The sequence below is a fragment of the Callionymus lyra genome, chromosome 3, assembly GCF_982586985.1.
Source record: "Callionymus lyra chromosome 3, fCalLyr1.hap1.1, whole genome shotgun sequence".
NCBI lineage: Eukaryota > Metazoa > Chordata > Actinopteri > Syngnathiformes > Callionymidae > Callionymus > Callionymus lyra.
The window spans coordinates 26,510,106-26,529,472 of record NC_141820.1 but is presented as its reverse complement, the minus strand read 5'-3'; the positions used below and the strand labels follow the sequence as shown (position 1 = coordinate 26,529,472).

At 37.5% G+C, this 19,367-nt stretch overlaps 1 protein-coding gene across 3 annotated transcripts; it reads left to right on the top strand.

Annotated features, from left to right (window-relative positions):
* The first annotated feature begins 1,286 nt into the window (after positions 1-1,286).
* Positions 1,287-19,363, top strand: impdh1b (IMP (inosine 5'-monophosphate) dehydrogenase 1b). Of its 3 annotated transcripts, none has more exons than XM_087787303.1 (16): positions 1,287-1,423; positions 3,047-3,145; positions 4,550-4,627; positions 8,280-8,328; positions 11,214-11,315; positions 11,387-11,461; positions 11,554-11,760; positions 11,831-11,918; positions 13,501-13,700; positions 13,890-13,980; positions 14,056-14,151; positions 15,003-15,146; positions 16,039-16,183; positions 16,246-16,389; positions 16,452-16,535; positions 17,980-19,363. In XM_087787303.1, the coding sequence occupies exons 2-16, from the start codon at positions 3,048-3,050 to the stop codon at positions 17,999-18,001; spliced, it is 1,623 nt and encodes a 540-aa protein (XP_087643429.1). In that variant the 5' UTR covers positions 1,287-1,423; position 3,047; the 3' UTR covers positions 18,002-19,363. The 3 variants fall into 3 exon arrangements, with proteins under 3 accessions (XP_087643429.1, XP_087643428.1, XP_087643430.1); XM_087787302.1 differs by having other exon boundaries at positions 4,547-4,627; XM_087787304.1 differs by lacking the exon at positions 4,550-4,627.
* The last annotated feature ends 4 nt before the right edge of the window (positions 19,364-19,367 follow it).

Below are 19,367 nucleotides of genomic sequence, written 5' to 3'. Positions count from 1 at the left end.
TTTTTACATAGTAAAATGTTACGTATGGGTTTTATTGTAGACAGTTGTACTGATTATTTAAAAATATATCCTTAACTTCTCCAACTTCTCTAATTTTGATTGCACTTTGTTAATAGCTATAGTGTAAAATCATATTTGTATTTAGGTTTAATATGATATTCTATAATTTTGGATGTTGCAGAGTGTATCGTAACAATTTCCAAATTAGTGGACCCCCTCCACTAATACTGGGATTAATAAAGTATTCTTATTCTGATCTGAAATGTCTAAAGTTTTCTCTTTTACAACCATTTCTTTGTATGTATTTAAAATCATAAATACATATTCCTGGTTTAACCTACTGAAGATATGGTAATGAAAAGATGAAAATAATGAAACAAGTACTACTGCTGTGAAAGCTAGGCAACAATAAAGAAAAAAGAATACCAAAAGAGATAGAAGTACATAAGTAAATGAGATGAAATCCAATTCCAACAAATGTTAAATAACTATTTCAAGTGAGTCGTCATTGATATCCTGTGTAGTAGAGCAGTGATAGCAGGATTCACTCTGTTGACCTTGTTATGAAATTTGATCATTCTTTGACTAAAGCAACACAATGTCAACTCTTTGGCTGGTTTGGACATCATCATCTTCTCGAGATGACATAGTCTTTTCTTAATAAACATTGTAACTGGGATGACGGTTCCTGCTGATCCTTAAAACAATATTTAAAAGCCATTCGATTTGTCTGTGCCGTAACCTAAAAATAATAAAAAATCTTATACTGACTCCTTTAAGAAACATCTCAAGACGTTTCCATTTGTTCAGGCTTTTCCTTGGAACTCCTGTTGTGTTATCAGTTTTATCTTGATCTTTAAAATATATACTTTATTGAATATTGTTTCGATTGTTTAAGCGCTTTGTGACCCTGGTCTGGAAAAGCGCTATACAAATAAAAACTTACTTACTTACTTATAAATGTGAACATGGTGGTGATATATTTATAATATTTTTTTGTTGGTTTTTAGATATTTGATAACATTTATTTGTTTTCCAATTTAAAAAAAAGAATAAAAGATGTAGAATTTTGAGGTACATCATTTGTCAGAGACTCATGGTAGAGCTACTGATACAGGCGAGATTTCACGACACAGATCACTCGCTCTCTGCTTGTATATTGTGTTTATTGAGGTAATTTTAGCAACTTTACCTCGTGTTCATGTGTGAGAGATGCTGAGTGTCCAGAGCTGAACACGCCTCTGAGAGACAGAAAAAAAGGGGCTGTGACGCGGCGGCTGCTGGTACATAACAGCAGCGCCTCTGTCTGCAGCACGGCGACAGGCAACCGCTTCTCCTCCTCCTCGCTGCCTCCACCGCTTCTCCTCTAAGCTCTTGCGGACACGAATACACTCTTCTTCTCATCTCGTTCTCATCCCTTCAGGTAAAGACACAACCGAGCAGCGTCGCTTCTTCTAGAACTTTGACGCGATATCCGAAAAAAAAAAAGTTGCCTCCATTCCTGTCAACGTGGGCATCAGCTAGCTTAAAACCTGCCGATTAAAACGACTCACGAGTAGTGACGTTTTTCCACCTCGAGAATAAAGCGAAAACAACACGTAGGTTGTCGCGAATACATGCGATATAAACGTCGTCTCTTTATTCTAAAAACAACGATGAGATATTTAGAAAATGTGCATCTTTGTGCAGTCGAGCTAGTGTGGCTAAATGCTAACGCTGCTTCCACATGCATCGTCGCATGTGTTTTTTTTTTTGCTAAAAAGTTGGTGGATTATTAACGACACTGACACCGTTTTTTTGTTTAAAAAAACGACTGGTTTTGACTCTGATTCAGGACGATTGCAGGACATGTAGGTCAAAGGTTGTTTTTTTTTAACGGTATTGTCAAATTTTGAAACGTCATTCATTTCACCATGTGTCACTTGAACCTACGTTGTTATTTAAAAAACAAACAGTGTTGTTTACATGTCAGCATTTGGGGTTATTTTAATAACAACGTTGCTAGCACTGCTCGCTTAAAACAATATAATTCTCAATAACGTTGATATTAAATACAAAAATAAACGTGTCCTTTTTAAATGTGGAGCGACGTAGAAACGGTTTGGCTTTATTCTCATGTCAAGAAGAAACGTCATTGAATTTTTAATGTGTTTTTCTTTTTTTATACACCAAAGGCTCCTGCTGTTGTTTACTAACCGTCTGGTAATGTAGGTCACAGGAGCAGTAAAATAAGAGTGTTGTGCCATGTTTTTGTGTATTTGTTGTCAACGAAACAATGCAAAAATAAGATAGAAACTACGCCTTTTTAATTTTTTTGGACACCAAAAATTAATTTTAAGGGATAATTCCATGACGTTAGTAATGTTATTTTAAATAATTTTTTGTTTGACTTTTTGTTTACAGAGGTAGTTCGTCGCGGATGTTGGCAGCAGAATGTTGCCGTTGCTATGGTTTTTGTGATCATGGGATGACGTCGTCTTTTCTTAATCAACATTGGAACTGGGATGAGGGTTCCTGCTGATCCTTAAGACAATATTTAAAAGCCATTCGATTTGCCTATGCTGTAACCTGAAAAATAAGGCATACATTAGCTTTAAAATGTCAAATAAAATCTTAAAAATTCTTATAAATGTGAACATGGCGATGATATAATTATTGTTTCGTTGGTTTTAGATATTTGATAACATTTATTTATTTTCCTAACAAACGGTGACGCCAAAGCATGTCGCCGTTCTATTTCAACACACTTATTAGCAACTTTGAAAAGAGACTTTGGGCAACATGTAACAAGGTAAATACCATGAGAGTTGTCTGTTTATCTTATGTTTTTCTTCGTGGCTCGGATCGGGACTTTGTGTTTTTTTTTTTTTTTTTTCCTTTTTCAATTTTAGTTTCTTGTCAAGTTTGTCTTGAATTGAACGCTTGAGATGCAAGATCCCAAAGGAATGTTTAATGTAATGTTTTTGATTGAAATGTGTTCTGCATGATGAACGTTTCTCTCGTGCTGCAAAGCTTCATTGACCGGTGTATGTATTTCTTTGGACAGCATGGCAGATTACCTGATCAGCGGTGGCACCGGCTACGTCCCTGACGACGGACTCTCGGCTCAGCAGCTCTTTTCCATCGGGGACGGCCTAACGTACAAGTGAGTTTTCACTTGCCTACGACTGTTTTTTCTTCTTCACTCGGGGTCCGTTCGAAACGCAAGGTTGCTGCCTCGTCTACTACTTAACAAATTGTTCAGTTTGTCCCCAAAATCCTTTTTTAGTTCTGCAATAGCTGTTAACAACTGGGTAATATTTACATCCTTTTCTTAAAACATTGCAAAAACAATTGGTGAATTGTGTATATTGTATTGTAATTTGCAGCCTAATAGGAACCTACTGAAGTCTAGGCATATATTTATTTCCAGATTTAAGACGTTTGAATAATACTATCTCATTAAAAACGCAATCTTGTAAATGATGCTATTTTGTGTGTCTGTTGAAAAGTTGAAATGAAAACAAACTATATTTAAAAGTATTAAGCAGCAGTGCATGACAAAGTGTACCTCAACTTTATCGCCAAGCTTTGTTTTTAGTTAGAACTTTTTAGTTGACAATATTTTCTCTCATTACCGCCTCAAGTGTCTCTGGATAACTGACTACATTTGTATATTTATTTTCACATTTATTGTTGATTTCGTCTCTGATTCCATACCATGATACTGTTGCAGCAGCTATAATATACAGACACACTCCCAAGAGTTTTTTAATATAGTTTGCAATACATCATAAGAATCATAACATAACGAATACGATTCTATGATTATGAAGCATCAAAGTTGATTTTAGGAATTAAACTGTCGGCAACATTCCCAGTGTTTGCTGTCAGACCAGTGTGGCATCATTGTGACATCAGAGCTGCAGACTTTCTCAGCTGATGATTGTGAAAAGTTGAGTTCCTTCTTTTTTGCTTCCTCTGAGTATGTTCTATTGTTAGAGAAACATGTGATATTGTTATGAATGAAATGTTCCAGTATTGTATGACATTGGATTCAAACATGTTGAACAATATATAGATTTTTTTCATGGAAAGGATGAACTTTTTTTTCTCAGATTTTGATAAGGAAGTAGCTCTGTTTAATTAAAGAACAATCCAGGAACCTGGATTCCATTGTTAAGCTGGAACATGTGTGGTAGAAAGATCCTCTTTATGCTACAATCGAGCTGTTTATTTTTGAATGGTTTCAATTAACCTTTACTACCTAAAATTGGTATTAAAGAGCAACTGGATTTCTGAGCACTATTGGATTAAATATTATTGCAGTAGCTTCTAATGCTCTATGTAAATGTATTAATGAACAAGCAGAGTGTGTATCTGTGCATCATATGGTGTAAAGAGACAGCAATTTGCCCGTTTCGAACGACCCAATGACCAAATTAAAAAAATAACAATCACTCCGAGATGGGCTTACTAATTTTTTTCCAAGTCCCCCACCTGTTCACTTTGGTGGGTGAAGTGTCCACACAAGTTCTTTTGTAATGGCCAACACATTTTGAACCAGCAGATCAGACCAAGAGTGCGTTCTCTCCGACGGTCATACGGCTGAAGAGCTATGCTCTAAAGGAGATGGGTTGACTTACAAGTGAGTAAAAAAAAGTCATTTTTTAAATGATTCTCCAACTTTACTCTTAAAATTCCTTGACGGGTAGCTAATGATTGTTTTTTAAGCTACTTAATATTGAAATTAAATAAATAACAAACCGGGGGATCCAAAGTTGCGTGCGGATGATTAAAACATCTTCTGGTGTGTTTAATCTAATCTTTGTGAATGAAATTTGCTTCTGATTGGAAACTTGGCTTTCAATGATCACCAAGCCACATGATCCTTCTTGTGTGCGTAGCATACATGACATAAAGTTTCCTATCTTTAGTTTTCTTTGTACAGTAGAGCAATTATTTTGCCTGTCATGCATGTATAACTCTACACAACATGACTCGGTGACCTCGCCGAAATTGCATGACATCGTTTTCTGCTTTGTTTGATTTTCTCTATTCATTAAAAAAAATCAATTATTTCCAGAGTAATCTGTTCCTTTTTAGAGTTGCATACATATGTCGGTAACAAACGGAGCAACATTTTCCACGTCCAAAAAGACACACTTAACAATATCCCAATATCTCCATACTGCTCGTCTGTAATGTCCATCTTGTATCGAAGCCCCGACACAAGATATTGTTCAGAAAATGGTAAACAAGTTTGAATTTTAAGCTTGTTTGTAGCAGAAGCTAAAAGCCTATAATGCTAGACGGACATGAAATAAGCCAGTGTAAGCATCAGCAGGGGCTTCAGTACAAGAGGGAAATTACAGCCGAGCAGTATGGAGGTGTTGGGATGTTTTAAAGTGTGTCTTATGTGACATGGTGGATATATATCAAATGAGCGCCGTTTGCAACTGTCACACAGACATGCGCTTCTGCCTGTACCTCCAAAAAGACACGGATTACTCTGAAAGCAATCCAAATTCTTAGTCGACAAGAGGGGGTCGTGAGTGAAATTTCATTTTTTTCTGTGAACTATCCCTTTAAGATTCTTGGGTTTCTTGGGTCATTCACAAATGTGTGTCATTCCTACTATAATGACTTGCGTCGTAGCTGGAATCGAGCATCTCACATGATGGACATCATGTGAGTGAAGGCAGGGGAAGCGTGGTCAATTGCCAGCTTATCTGATCTCCTCGGATAACTCTGGATAAGTTCATTAGAGGCTAATTTTCTAGCTGTGATCAGCTGTTACAAACAAAAACGTCACTGTTAAAATAAAATATAGGTTAATGATGTCGTTGCTGGGTTTTATTAGTTTGAGAACTAGTGGTGAATGACTTTTTTACAGTGAGTCGAATAATGAGAATAAATTACAACTCTTTACTTGTATAAGTCTGCAATGCATTTAAAAGGCTTATTTTAATAAAATACATTTAGATTTTTGGTTTTGCTTTGAGTTCTGCATTTATATATACAATCACACTTCCTTTAAAATCCTTTAGAGAATCATCAGTTCCTCAATTCCTACTCGTATGCTGTGAAAATACATCTTTACTTTTCTTTGTTAGTAAAATAATGAATTCATTGTACCAACTAGGGCTGCAGCTTTTGATTAAATTCGTTATCAAGTATCAAATGTTTTTTTTAATATATATATATATATATATATATATATACACACACACAAAGGGCAATTGGAAAAAAAACCTTTCACTCCATAATGAATGGCAAATTTTTTTGTTTTTACTGACAAACCGTTTAAACACAATTATTTATGTAAAAAAAATGAAAATGATTAACTTGCTAGCTTTCAAATACCTAAACGTATAAGGAATGAAGAAAAAACAAACAAACATTCATCTAAATAATTGGTTTGAAGGTGATTATAAGCAATAAAGTAAAAGTATTGCAGGAGATTACATTTAACAACCATAATTTGAGAGTTAACAATTACTTGAGACGGGTGAATTTGTGACATATTGAAGTCATTTGAGTACGTGTTTCAGCCATAGTGCCTATCGACTCAAAATTGCTATGGTTTTTAATTACTCGCTTTATGTGTCCTGCTATATTGTTTCTTCCAACTTCCATTCACAGCGAATGGGATGTGGTTAGGATGCAACTCAGTTGAACTCGGGCACATTGAAAAAGAATCAATTTCTTCCCCAGCAGACGATCAATAAATGCTGAAACAGAAAACCAGCTCTGTTATTTTTAAATAATCCATTTCCAGCAGCTGAATATGAAATTACAACGGTTTAAGAATTAATAGAGTTGCATAGACTGCTGCAACGTTGGCAAGTATCGCATGGCTTTCAACTTAAAACCGCTCCTGATCCATGTCACTGCAGATATGATCTTTTCTTGTTATTATTGACGTTTTTTACACGAGCAGGAAATGTGTCCTCTCAGATAAAAGTTGGCCCGCCTTGAGGTAAAATGAAGTCTGACCAGTTCAGTAAGGAAACAGTTCAAACATTTGTGTTTCAAATGAGCTCTTTCTGCTTGCAACTACAAATAAAACGGATTACTCTGAAAATAATCCCAACCCTTAATCGACTTGAACGTTAGTAGGAAATGAGTGAAATTTCAATTTTGAACTGTTGAACTATCCCTTAAATTATGCACGTTGTGTATTTTTAAAGTAGGCAAAGGCTTGGCGGTCGTTTAATTGTGAAGTGGCCACAGTTTTTTTCAGCCGTGGTTTGAGGCTGCTGCTAAATGATGCAAGATGTTGTCGTCAGTGTTGGCGTTTATGGCTCAGAGGTGATTTATTATTCCTTCTTTTCAGATGTCCTATAGAAACTCTTCCATTTGGCAAAAAGTGACAGTTTTACCAGACCCACCTTTTCTTTGTGTAATAAACGGTGGAGGTAGTTAATCAATTTTTAAATTTTGCTTCCTGTTCCAGGAGGATTCATTTGTTATGATGTAATTCTCTATGTAGAGTTGACAAATGTGATCTCTCTTTTTCAAATGTTACTTTTGACCTTTTTTTTGGAGCATCTTTAAAAACACACATTCATATATATAAACATTTGAGGTACCTTGACTGGTCGATAACCAATTTATACACAATAATTGCTAGACTGTTTTTAAAAAAAAATATTACTTTGATTAAAACTGCATAGTAGATTCAATGATGACATTGACATCAAGTATATGTGGGACTTAGGTAGTGGTCTTTTTAGACCTTATCAATCTGCATGCTTGGCTATTATTCTTAGCAGAATTATAAGTATTCTGCATGATGGATGCCCTCGAGGTTTCAAGATGCCTTAAAATTGATATTTGGGATGGTATTTTGATTTTTATCGTTGAGAACAGAACAACCCAGTTTATTTAAAAAAAAAAACCCTCACTTGACCTGAGGCTCACTATTGTGGATATGTTCAACTTTGATGCATTTGATTTTACATTGCTTTAACTTCTGAGAATCTTGTCTCAGAAAAGATCCGACTTGTCTGCCATTGTGCCGTTTCATTTCACCCGCTAACTAAAAAATGTATTTGTATGCAAAGAGAAAGTTTAAACGTTCATCGTCTCTAAAATAAAACTCGGCTGGATCGAAAAAGCATGTTATTTACACACAAACGGTTATTTTCTAGTCACAATTTCCACCGAGATTCATTCATGGCTGCCTGTCTCTCACTGCTTTACTTGATATTTCCAAATATATATTTATGTTTTTGTAATTCAAAACCAAAACACATTCTGGATCTCACCTTTTATCGATTGCTTTTGTCTTTCAGTGACTTCCTGATTTTACCTGGCTTCATCGACTTTACATCTGATGAAGTGGTGAGTAATCCTTGACTCTTAATGTAAATCCACTGATACAAACAGCTGAGTAAATCTGATCCTTACGTTGCTATATTAGTTTTCACTACAGTCATAAACGCCTCCTTATCTGTCACCTCCACTCATGACCTACTTATTTGTTAGTGTATTTTTTCCAGTGGATCCGTTAGGATCTGTTTCACAAAGCAGGCTTATCGGATAAACTGAGTAGAGGTTTTCCTAAGCGGTGTAAATAAATCCCTGTCACAGCTACAGCTCTTGCCACTAGTTTTTTCGTGGTCCAGAAAATCAAATGTGTTGATGGTAGGAAGACGCAGTGCATTAACAGATTGCCCTCGCTGACTCCTGTCTGAAGAGTGTCCACGTGGCTATCAGAACTGAACCTCAGGGGAAAAAAAATCCCAGAAGGCACTGATAACTGATGTGGGCCAAAATGATGTTGAGATGTTTTTGTTTTGTTGTTGTGTTTAATTTTTATATGTAAAGCTTTTTTTTAATATCAAAACCGTATATTTTTCCGTCACAAGTTCCTGCATCACTTACAATTGGCTTTTTTCTAATAAACCACCAACTTTTTAAACCCAGGACTAAATTGCTTTTTTTCCCCACTTGGTACTTGACAGAAAACAGTTAATGATTAAAAAAAGGCGATGGGAACATCATACCAATTCAATAACAATGTATTATTGTTTTATTAGTGTTTTCAGTACACAAACTACTGAAATAATAACATTTGAACAGTTGACAACAAGATGACAGCAAGATGACAGTCCTGTTTTGTGATTTATTTTAATAGTATTTATTTTTAGCATGTTCATGCATTTAAGTAACTATCTGTTAAATAAACGCGGCTGAGTTCACTAGGAGGGTGTCGCACCAAGAGGAGGAGACCAGTCTTTTTCCAGTTAAGATTGAGTCAGGACCTGAAGTCATTTTAGGTGGAGTAGCTGGACTGTGTTGTGTTTTCTTTATTTTCTTTTTAATGGGAGTCACATTATAAAAAGGAGTAGAAAGACTAACCAGTCTGCCAAGTCCTAAAACAACAGTTGAAAAATAAACACCCAGACATTATGTGTTGGAAAAACATTATAATGAAAGACCAGAAATAAAAGTGAATTGTTATTAATATGTAAAGTAGTTCATCGCAGTTTGGATACATATCTAGTACTTTATTTGTCCCTTTTTAAGGTTTTTGGGAAAATTGGGCAACTCCGAAGAGCATATAAATAAATGACTATATTAAAATGAAAGTGCAGTTTAAACAAAAGTCTAAATTATAATTGGGATATTTATAATGATACAATAATAATAATCTTACATTGTTGAAAGTTTGCTTTTTAAATCAACTTAAATTCAGACTAAAAACCAAAATTTTAAACTTAAATACGTTAAACTCAAATGCAGACACTTCAGGCAAGACCTAAATAGATTTTACCTTGTTATATTCACCTTCTGGAATATGTACCTATTAATGTATTACCGTACTTGTAAAGAAAATAGGATTCTGCCCTAACGACATTAAAATATGCATTACACTAATCATTTGCAAATGCATTGTCAGCAGAATTCCCCTTCCTGATTCTTAAGCTTTACAGGAATCGTGTCAAGTCGTGCTCAGAATCTCGACCACATTTGGGGAAAAAACTCTGTTTTTCTGAGTCAAATGTCTCCTGTGTTGCCGTGTCTGAGCTATTTCGGTCTCTTCTAGTCACCCACCGTCTGCCGTCTCACCCCTGTGTTTACTTTGGGCTTTGCTCGGTTGCCCTCACACCCACGCAGCCGACGAGTTAATCTCTGGGAATCCGTTGAAGTGCCTTGCTTCTGCTATGTTCATTAAGGTGGTCAAATAATATCTATACATGGTACCGGAGCACACGTCAACTCATTCCTTCCGTGTTTTGACACAATCGTTCCCTGCCCTATTTTTCTCTCTAGCTTGTGAGTCCAGTCATGCTTGAAAGACCATTTGCTCAAAGACAGAACTTTAGCTGTACTTCCCTCGGCTACTCTTATCCCGGTGCAGTTGAGTGGACAGCACCCGAGTGTGGGAAAATATTTTTAGGCCGGTTTTTGCTTGTTTCTGAGGTTTACCTCAGTTCACCTTGAAACCCCTGAGAACAGCAGCAGAGCTTTCGTGAGATAAAAGCTCAAAAACCAAACTTCATGGGAATCATTCAATTCCCATGTGCGAGGAATGTCAGTTTGCTGTACCTTTTATCGAAAAGACAGCACAGCATGTGAAAACCTGCCTGGGAATCCACACTGGGAACGAAACAAAGTATTTGCCTCAAGTACAGTTTAAAAATCTTCATGTGTGTGAGTGTGTCATATTGAACGCAATGTGATGAAAAGCGTGCAAAAGGGTAAATTGATAAGAAAACACACTTGCAGGTTGCAACTATCAGAAAATCATTAATGAGATTGTCTTGCCATGTAATGACATGTTAAGACATTAATGAAGTAAACTCTAGCAGAGTGTGGTAGTGTATGGCCTAGAAATGAAGTGTTAAATAATTGATTTAAAATGAATCTCTCTTTGAATGCAGCTCATGGTAAATAAATAAAAATAGTTTTGCCAATTGTGACTTCTTTTAGTAGTAATGAAAAAAAAAAGGCATGGCCTTTCGTGTTTGGCTAAATATGTGACATTACAATTGACTCATAACTGGTGAATTGATAATTCTCCAAATACTATGTCATTAAGATCTTTTAAATCGGAGATAAATTTGCAATGTGTGAAGTCGGGCAGCTGAAGTAGTTTCCTAAAGCTCATGGCATACTAAACTCAAATACAAATTACATAATCAGGCTCTGATAATAATAAATATGCTATTCTGCCCCCTGCTGGATAAGTTGATTCATGTTCTTCCTTTCACTGAAAACAGGACTTGACGTCTGCTTTGACAAAGAAGATCACGTTAAAAACTCCACTCATCTCATCACCGATGGACACCGTCACAGAGTCTGCAATGGCCATCGCGATGGCGGTAAGAACTTGACTGGACCAGTTTGATGGTCTTTGAGATCTCGCTAATGTGTTTTTTATTTACCTACACAGCTAATGGGAGGCATCGGTATCATACATCACAACTGCACACCTGAATTCCAAGCCAACGAGGTCCGCAAGGTTAAGGTGAGAACTTTTTTGATCCCCAATTAAACCAGATTCAGCCTCTTTGAATGACTAGTCAATCGCTCAATATCGATTTTGTCTTCTTCATCTAGAGGTTCGAACAAGGTTTCATCACAGATCCGGTCGTGATGAGTCCGAAACACACGGTGGGCGACGTCTTCGAGGCTAAAGTCCGACACGGCTTCTCCGGCATTCCGGTCACTGAAACGGGCAAGATGGGCAGCAAACTGGTCGGAATTGTAACCTCCAGAGACATCGATTTTCTCTCTGAGAAGGACCACAAGAAATCTCTGGAAGAGGTTTGCAAGCGGAGCGTTGAAGATTAAGGCTTTTATTGTGAGTTGCTAAAATGTTGTTTTGTTGTTTTAGGTGATGACAAAAAGGGAGGAGCTGGTAGTGGCCCCTGCTGGTGTTACCCTGAAGGAGGCCAATGACATTCTTCAGCGCAGCAAAAAAGGTGACCAGATACTTTATATGCCTCTGCCAAGGATTACTTTTCCTGGCATTTATCAATCTGTATAAAAAGGGATTTCAATCTGGGTTCAATTATACCCAGTGTCTCAAACCATTTTTCCTGAACAACACACTGGTTTAATGTAGGTTTTATTGTCACACACTGACCTTCAAGGTTTGACAGAAGATGAATGTACAGTATATGAACATGTTAAAAGGCAACAAATAACATGCATTAAACAGGCATTAAATGACCATGACATGACCAAGACAATTACTTTAGAGGCACTGGCCGTTTTAAAAATCCAAATATAAATTATATTTCAGTTTATTATTTCTGATGTGGACTAGTAACAAATGCTCAACATGCTGGTACAAGGCCAGGACGGGTAGATTGGGGGCCACTGCATTCGCCCATTATGTAGTGTGAGCTACATTGGCTTTCTTGCTGGATGCTTGCTGCCCCCTGCTGGAATATGAGCTCTTTCAATTCTAATTCAGGACAACATTTACAATACAGTGGCCCCCATTCACCTTCTGAATATTTAAATATACAAGTTTGTCTTCCCAAGTCAGTCTCATGCCACCTTCACTGTCCTCAGTAGAACTTGACTACTATGCAATAAATGAATTGAAGTATTTAAAAAAGGAAAAAAATGGGGTGGGTGAAGGAAAGATGAACTGTAGGTGGATGGATTCTGCAATAAACTAATGGATGGATTGTTAAATGTACTGACACAGGGTTAGTTGTTGGTAAATGGATGGATGAACGGACAGATTTCTTTAAGGCGAGTAAATGAAATGACGAGGGTGGGCGATGCAGCGCGATCAGAGGAGTTGTAATATATTTGTCGTGTGATTAATCATTTATAAAAGTTCATGTTGTTTAAGTAGTGTAGGTTTTGGATTTAATAGATTTAGTTTATTGTGGTGGGTTTTCAGAATGTAATCCCACAACAATCCAGGGACCTCAGAATATAGAGTCAAGCTGCTTGGAGTTATTTTTGTTTTTCTCGTTTTCAAATGTGCATTTCAAACCAGCATTAGGTAAGTAAGTAAGTAATTTATATTTGTAGAGCGCTTTTCAAGACCAGAGTCACAAAGCGCTTAAACAATCAAAACATTACTCAATAAAATGTATAATAAAAAGGTCAAGACAACACCGAGACAAACACAGGAGTCTCAGAAAATCAAGGAAAAGCCTGCACGAATAAAAGTTTCTTAAGATGTATCTTGAAGGAGTCAATAGACTCTATCAAGCGCAGAGAGAGAACAAGATCGTTCCAACAGCAATAGTTCAGACGAGAAGACATAAACGCATGGATTAAAAGTTTCCGTTTTGTCCACATTTAGCTGCAAAGAGTTTTTACTCGGACATTAAAAACTATCTGTGTATTTAGTTTAAGACTACTTTCTTGAAATTATTATTACTGTTGCCATGTGTTGATTACCTCGGGCATGATCTTGGAAGATTACGTCACGAGGACAGATATGGACTTGTCTCTGACGTTCTCTGCTACAGTCACTCTGTCTTGCCCGAAGAGGTTTGTTTCAGAGTGTATAATGTTCTGACCTTTTGCTCGCAGGTAAACTCCCCATCGTGAACGACAACGATGAGTTGGTGGCCATCATCGCCAGAACGGACCTGAAGAAGAACAGGGACTACCCACTAGCATCCAAAGACTCCCGCAAACAGTTGCTGTGTGGCGCCGCCATAGGAACCCGAGAGGACGACAAGTACAGGCTGGACCTCTTGGTGCAGGCGGGAGTGGACGTTGTCGTTCTGGTGAGTGCGTTTGTCTCGTCAGCTTTCATTCCAATAGATGGAAGAGAAAGATAAAGGACTCGTTCACTTGATTTATCTAGCAGTCATTTGTTATGAAACACTTTGAAGTTGAGGTTTTACTCTCAGTTAATGCATTATGTAATCATTTATCTGTCAAAAGCTGATCGTCAAATCATTTTTCTTTGGCAGGACTCGTCACAGGGAAACTCCGTTTATCAGATCAACATGATCAATTATATCAAAGAGAAATACACAGAGCTGCAGGTAGCCGGAGGGAACGGTATGTTTTCGCTGCTCTTTCCTCTTCAAAAAAACGACTTCCTCTGTTAACCGTTGCTCGCCTTCGTGTCCACAGTGGTTACGGCGGCGCAAGCCAAGAATCTAATCGATGCCGGAGTCGACGCTTTGAGAGTTGGTATGGGCTGCGGCTCCATCTGCATCACACAAGAAGGTAAGAAGGAGTCTGATGGTTGAATCAAACATTAGACAGGCCATATAAGATGGATTGGTTGTCCCAGGTTGGCCCCTGGAAATGAGTCAGACACACTATCATATTTTAAATATATATTTTTTTAATAGAATTTGGCGTCACTGCTTATTTTTAAACAGTTTCAATTTACTGACTAAGATATCATGTTAGTTTTAAGTCTTTATCACATAACATTTATTTATTTATTTTCTCCAATATGAGAATATGTTGTCAAACCAACATTTTTTTCAATGGCTTAATGCTGTTCCAGGCACATGTACGAGACTGTGTTTTGTGTATGGTTCGTTTTCAATCAAAAGTTTTTCAGTGGACTTAAAAATGCATGTTTATTTTATGTTAATATAAACGGTTTTAGAAACCATTTGTTTTATAAAAAATATGTAATTACTGTGGGGTTTTTTCCCTCAATTTTTGTTGGTTGTCAGGTTTTTAATTTGAAATGGTTTGAAGTCTTGAATAACTTGAATTAAGCTGAAAAAAACTGCTTTAATATTAAATATGAATTAGATGAATGAATGAAACATTATGAAGTAGTTTGTTTTTTTATTTAATTCAAGGTTAATTTAGACTCTAAATGTAAGACCTGTTTTGTTCACTAAGATAATAACTGGAGTCCGGCGCTTGTTGTCATGGAGATCTTAGCCCAGGCCCGTTGCCATGGGGACGGTTCTCTTGTGCGCCGACAAGGTCGTGTTCATCAGTTAGAAGAAGACGCGAGGAAAAACTCGAGTCTAGTGCCGTCTAAAGTGGTTCACAGTTCTCATCTGCTTCCTGTCAAGTATCTGTCTTTTTTTTCCCAAAATCATTTTCAGTCATGGCGTGCGGCCGGCCTCAGGGGACGTCGGTGTACAAGGTGGCGGAGTACGCCAGGCGCTTCGGAGTGCCGGTGATCGCCGACGGTGGCATTCAGACCGTAGGTCATGTGGTGAAGGCGCTTTCACTGGGAGCGTCTACTGGTGAGTAGGCAATGATTTAAGAGTTATTGATAAAGTAAAGATGCTCAGTATTGGGTGTTTGTGTTGGCAAGAATATGGCGATGGGATACGTAGGGCGAGGTGTAGCGGTACGCTAATCTCACGTTACGATTCAATATGAAATCATTTGATAGAAATAAAAAATCAGTGTCCCATAAAATCTGTTCAAACTGAAGGAGAACGTGTGTTCAGACATCAGCTTTAAAATCATCTGGAGTTGAGGGTCTCCTCTTGTCCTCAGTCACTGCTATGGTCTTGCAGAATTTAATTGTACATTATTTATTTAACTCTCCTGTTTTTGAAATATAAACCCTAAAATGATTTCTAAAAAAAAATGATTTGCAGCCCAAAATGGACACAGTGATGTTAAATATCGATACAGTAATGAGACAACATTTCTGTAACACTGTATATCGGTGTATTTTATTTATTTCTCACACTCCTAGTATTCAGGGGGCAACAATACGGTGGATTGTGATTCTGTAGCAACAAGGATATAGTTTGAGTATTGCAGGAGTACTTGGTGCATAGTTATAACTGCTTTCATTTGTTTTGAAACCAAAATATGCCCCAACATCGGCTTCAAAAATCTGCTGAAGGCGACTGTATCCTCTCGTCCTCAGTCATCACCCGGTTTTATGGGGATTTTATTTATTGTTCCTTTAGCTGGAGAGGACATAATGACTGCTGCCATCTAGCGGCCAGAAGTTTAATTGCAAAACAAAAATGAAGAAAAAAAAACAGTTTGAATATTTGCTCGTTAATTGTAATATTGAAATATAAACAGCTAAAGAACTATGATAAAAATTAAAGCCCAAGCTAAATAATTTAAACAAGTTAAACTCCCACTAAGTAGAGTCATGTGCTTCTGCAGTCATGATGGGTTCCCTGCTGGCGGCGACCACAGAGGCTCCGGGCGAGTACTTCTTCTCAGACGGCGTGCGGCTAAAGAAGTACCGCGGGATGGGTTCCTTGGACGCCATGGAGAAGAGCACCAGCAGCCAGAAACGCTACTTCAGGTGAGTCGTCGACACCTGAGCTTTAATAATGTCAGAGGAGTGACGACTGAGGTCTTCCACAGCGAGGGGGACAAGGTGAAGGTGGCTCAGGGCGTGTCCGGCTCAGTCCAGGACAAGGGATCCATCCAGAAGTTTGTACCGTACCTGATCGCTGGAATCCAACATGGCTGCCAGGACATCGGAGCGAAGAGTCTGTCTGTGCTGCGGTAAGTTGGTTCAAGAACGGTTTTGGTTACTTCAGGTGATAAAACGTTTCTCTCTCCTGCAGATCTATGATGTACTCTGGAGAGCTGAAGTTTGAGAAGCGCACCATGTCTGCACAGGTGGAGGGAGGAGTCCACGGGCTTCACTCGTGAGTAACTGGACTTTACTGAAAATATTGGTTTTATTTTGAAATCACTGTCAACTATCAAATAATTACTTTTTCTTTAGAAACGTTATTCTGGTAGAAATATTATTGGCGTTTTCCTCTACTTAATTTGACTTAAATTGATTTATTTACGATTCTTATAACCACCTCCTGGCAAATGTGCTAGAAATGTCACAACATCCGGCTCCCAGTGGCAGGAATGTCAACAGAAGTCCAGCAGCTTCTTAAGTGAAAACATTCTTTCCAAATTTTCAGCAAGAAACCATTTTGTTAATGCAAAATGAGTCTCTGGTTTCAAAGTTTGTCACACAGTGAAAGTTATAGTAGATAATAATACAAGTAATTGTGATAATTGGCGAACTGTCGACATCTTTTCTGCAGTTTGAAAATGTTAAACCAGTTAAACTTGGCATTCGAGTCCTTCATTCACTTTATTAAAATAATGGCTGACAATTTAACTTTCTGATCCAGTAAATCATCTTCACATCTTCATCGTCACAATCTTGGCTTAAATTTAAACATTAAGATGTAATACTTTTTAATATCAGTGAGAGTATAATTCGTCAACGAGACATTTCAAACTAGTTTCTAGTTTTTAAAAGTAAACAAAACTTGCTTAAGAAACTAAGCTATGCCTTTCCAAACAACAGTTCCCCCATGAAATAACAAGTTGAGTCGGGTTAGTTGGCTGGTGCTAGTGCTAGTTGTGCTAATAAATGGATTATGCATCTATCTTAACGAAACTAGCTTAACGCAGTTACATTAGCGAAGTTATAATAATGCAGTTATTTTAAGCTGGTTATTTGAATGAAGCTAGCTTAATGCATTTATCTTAGCGCAGTTATATTAATGCAGCTATTTTAACAAAGCAATTTTTACGCACCTAACTAAATGGAGCTAGCTTAACGCAGCTGGCTTAACACTGCTAGCTAAATGCAGTTATAGTAGCGCATTTATATTAATGCAGCTATTTTAACGAAGCAATTTTTACGCGGCTAGCTTAATGGAGCTAGCTTAACGCAGCTGGCTTAACACTGCTAGCTTAATGCAGTTATAGTAGCGCAGTTATATTAGCGCAGTTCTATTACAGCTATCACAGACTACGGTAGCGTGTGAGTGCTATACAATTATAAATAGGAGTTGTAATCTGTTTTTTGACAATTATTAATAAAGATTTATTTGCTTTAAAGTTATTTTTATTATTTAAAGAATAGAGTTTTGTAATCAGTATTTTATTCAATTATTTGTAAATAATGACGATGAATTGAATTACATGTAAAAAAGTGATGTGAAGTTTTAAATTAATTTTATCATCTAATAACTTTAAACGGATAAAACGGTTGGAAACTTGTGGTCATTCTTCACTCCTGGTCTGCAATGATCCCACTTTAGACACTGAACATGTTTGTTTTCTCCACCTGTGCAGCTACGAGAAGCGGCTCTACTGAAAGAACCAGACACCTCCTCTGTAAAAGTGACCAAATGTGTTTGAACACAGTCCACCGACCTCTCCGTCACCTACCCCACGACCCCCGACCTGACCCCCCGGTATTGTGCTCCTGGTCCGAGTGGGAGAATCACACGCACCTCTCTTCAACACCTGCGACTCATGAGGCGGGACATCAGGGTCTTTTCCCGATCTGTATCTGGAGTGTACGACTGTTCTCATCATTAGCGCGTCGATGACCGGACGAGTGGAAGAACGAATGTTTGTGTGTGAGATCTCAATCATATTATCGTCAAAGGACAAAGATATAAATATATATATTTTGTTCAAAAGTTTTCTTTTGGTTGGTGCAGAGACCTGAAACTTTCTTGGTTAGTCAGTCATACTTGGTTCAGATCTTTTTTCTTTTTGTATACCAACTTCTGTTAATCTTCCCCCTTCATGAGCATAATTGGCCACAATTTCTGTCCTGAATGAAAACACTTGAATTCCAAATCTTTATTAAATCTGGTTTATAGCGGCAGCTTTGACCGGAGCTTGAACTGAAGGGTTTTTTGATATGCATGTCATTTTTTCACAGAGCCAAAACCTGTATTTATACCCCGCTTTATCGTGACTGCGTACTGCCAAGTGTATTTATACTTTTTGTAAAGACTTTAGTGCAAAAAGTTTCTGCGTCGCCGTCGTCGTCCTCACTCGCCCATTCCGGCGTTTAATCCTGTTCCAACACTTGTGTCTTGCTGCCAGAGATCTGCCTTGGGAGTCGTGATCCGTGGCCACCATGACGTGGTGATGATGATGATGATGATGATGCATCATTCTCGCCGTTTCTTTTCTATTCGACCAGGAAATGGAAAATCAGTGCTGGAGCTGAAACCAAAAAAATGTATCGGACTCTAATTGGAAAAAATGAAACGCCAGCTGTTTCCGTTATTCCGTGTCAAATTTCACATCTGCATAAGCATTGATCGACACAAAGTGAAATGTGTTCAACGTTAAACCTGAAAACCCATGAAAAGCACAGCAATATTAAAATGGAGTTGCAGCAGAGAAGTGATGTTCTTAGTTATGGGTTCGTCTTTTTTTTTTTTTCCTTCCAGCAGTTTTGATTATTTCCTTAAAATCTGCACCAAACTGTTTGTTTTGGGAGATTATATGAAGATAAATGCTTGGTTTCAGCACCTCATGATGCCATAAACAACTCACTTTTTGTTACATCGAGCGTACTTGCATCAGTTTTTGGTGTATCATTTATCCGCTTGTTTCTTAAAAAAAAAGTCAAATCTTGTATTTTCTCTTTCAAATGTCAGATTATGTTTACAGGAAGACTGCTTTTGCTGTTAAAATAAATACAAGAAAATAACGTC

What these genes read in the sequence shown, in the direction of transcription:
- impdh1b (XM_087787302.1), top strand. Translation starts at nt 3,048, where the DNA reads ATGGCAGATTACCTGATCAGCGGTGGCACCGGCTACGTCCCTGACGAC. An exon ending in TCTTCAGCGCAGCAAAAAAG is followed by an intron (nt 11,919 to 13,500) that starts GTGACCAGATAC and finishes TTTTGCTCGCAG; the next exon opens with GTAAACTCCCCATCGTGAAC. An exon ending in AAGAGTCTGTCTGTGCTGCG is followed by an intron (nt 16,390 to 16,451) that starts GTAAGTTGGTTC and finishes TCTCTCCTGCAG; the next exon opens with ATCTATGATGTACTCTGGAG.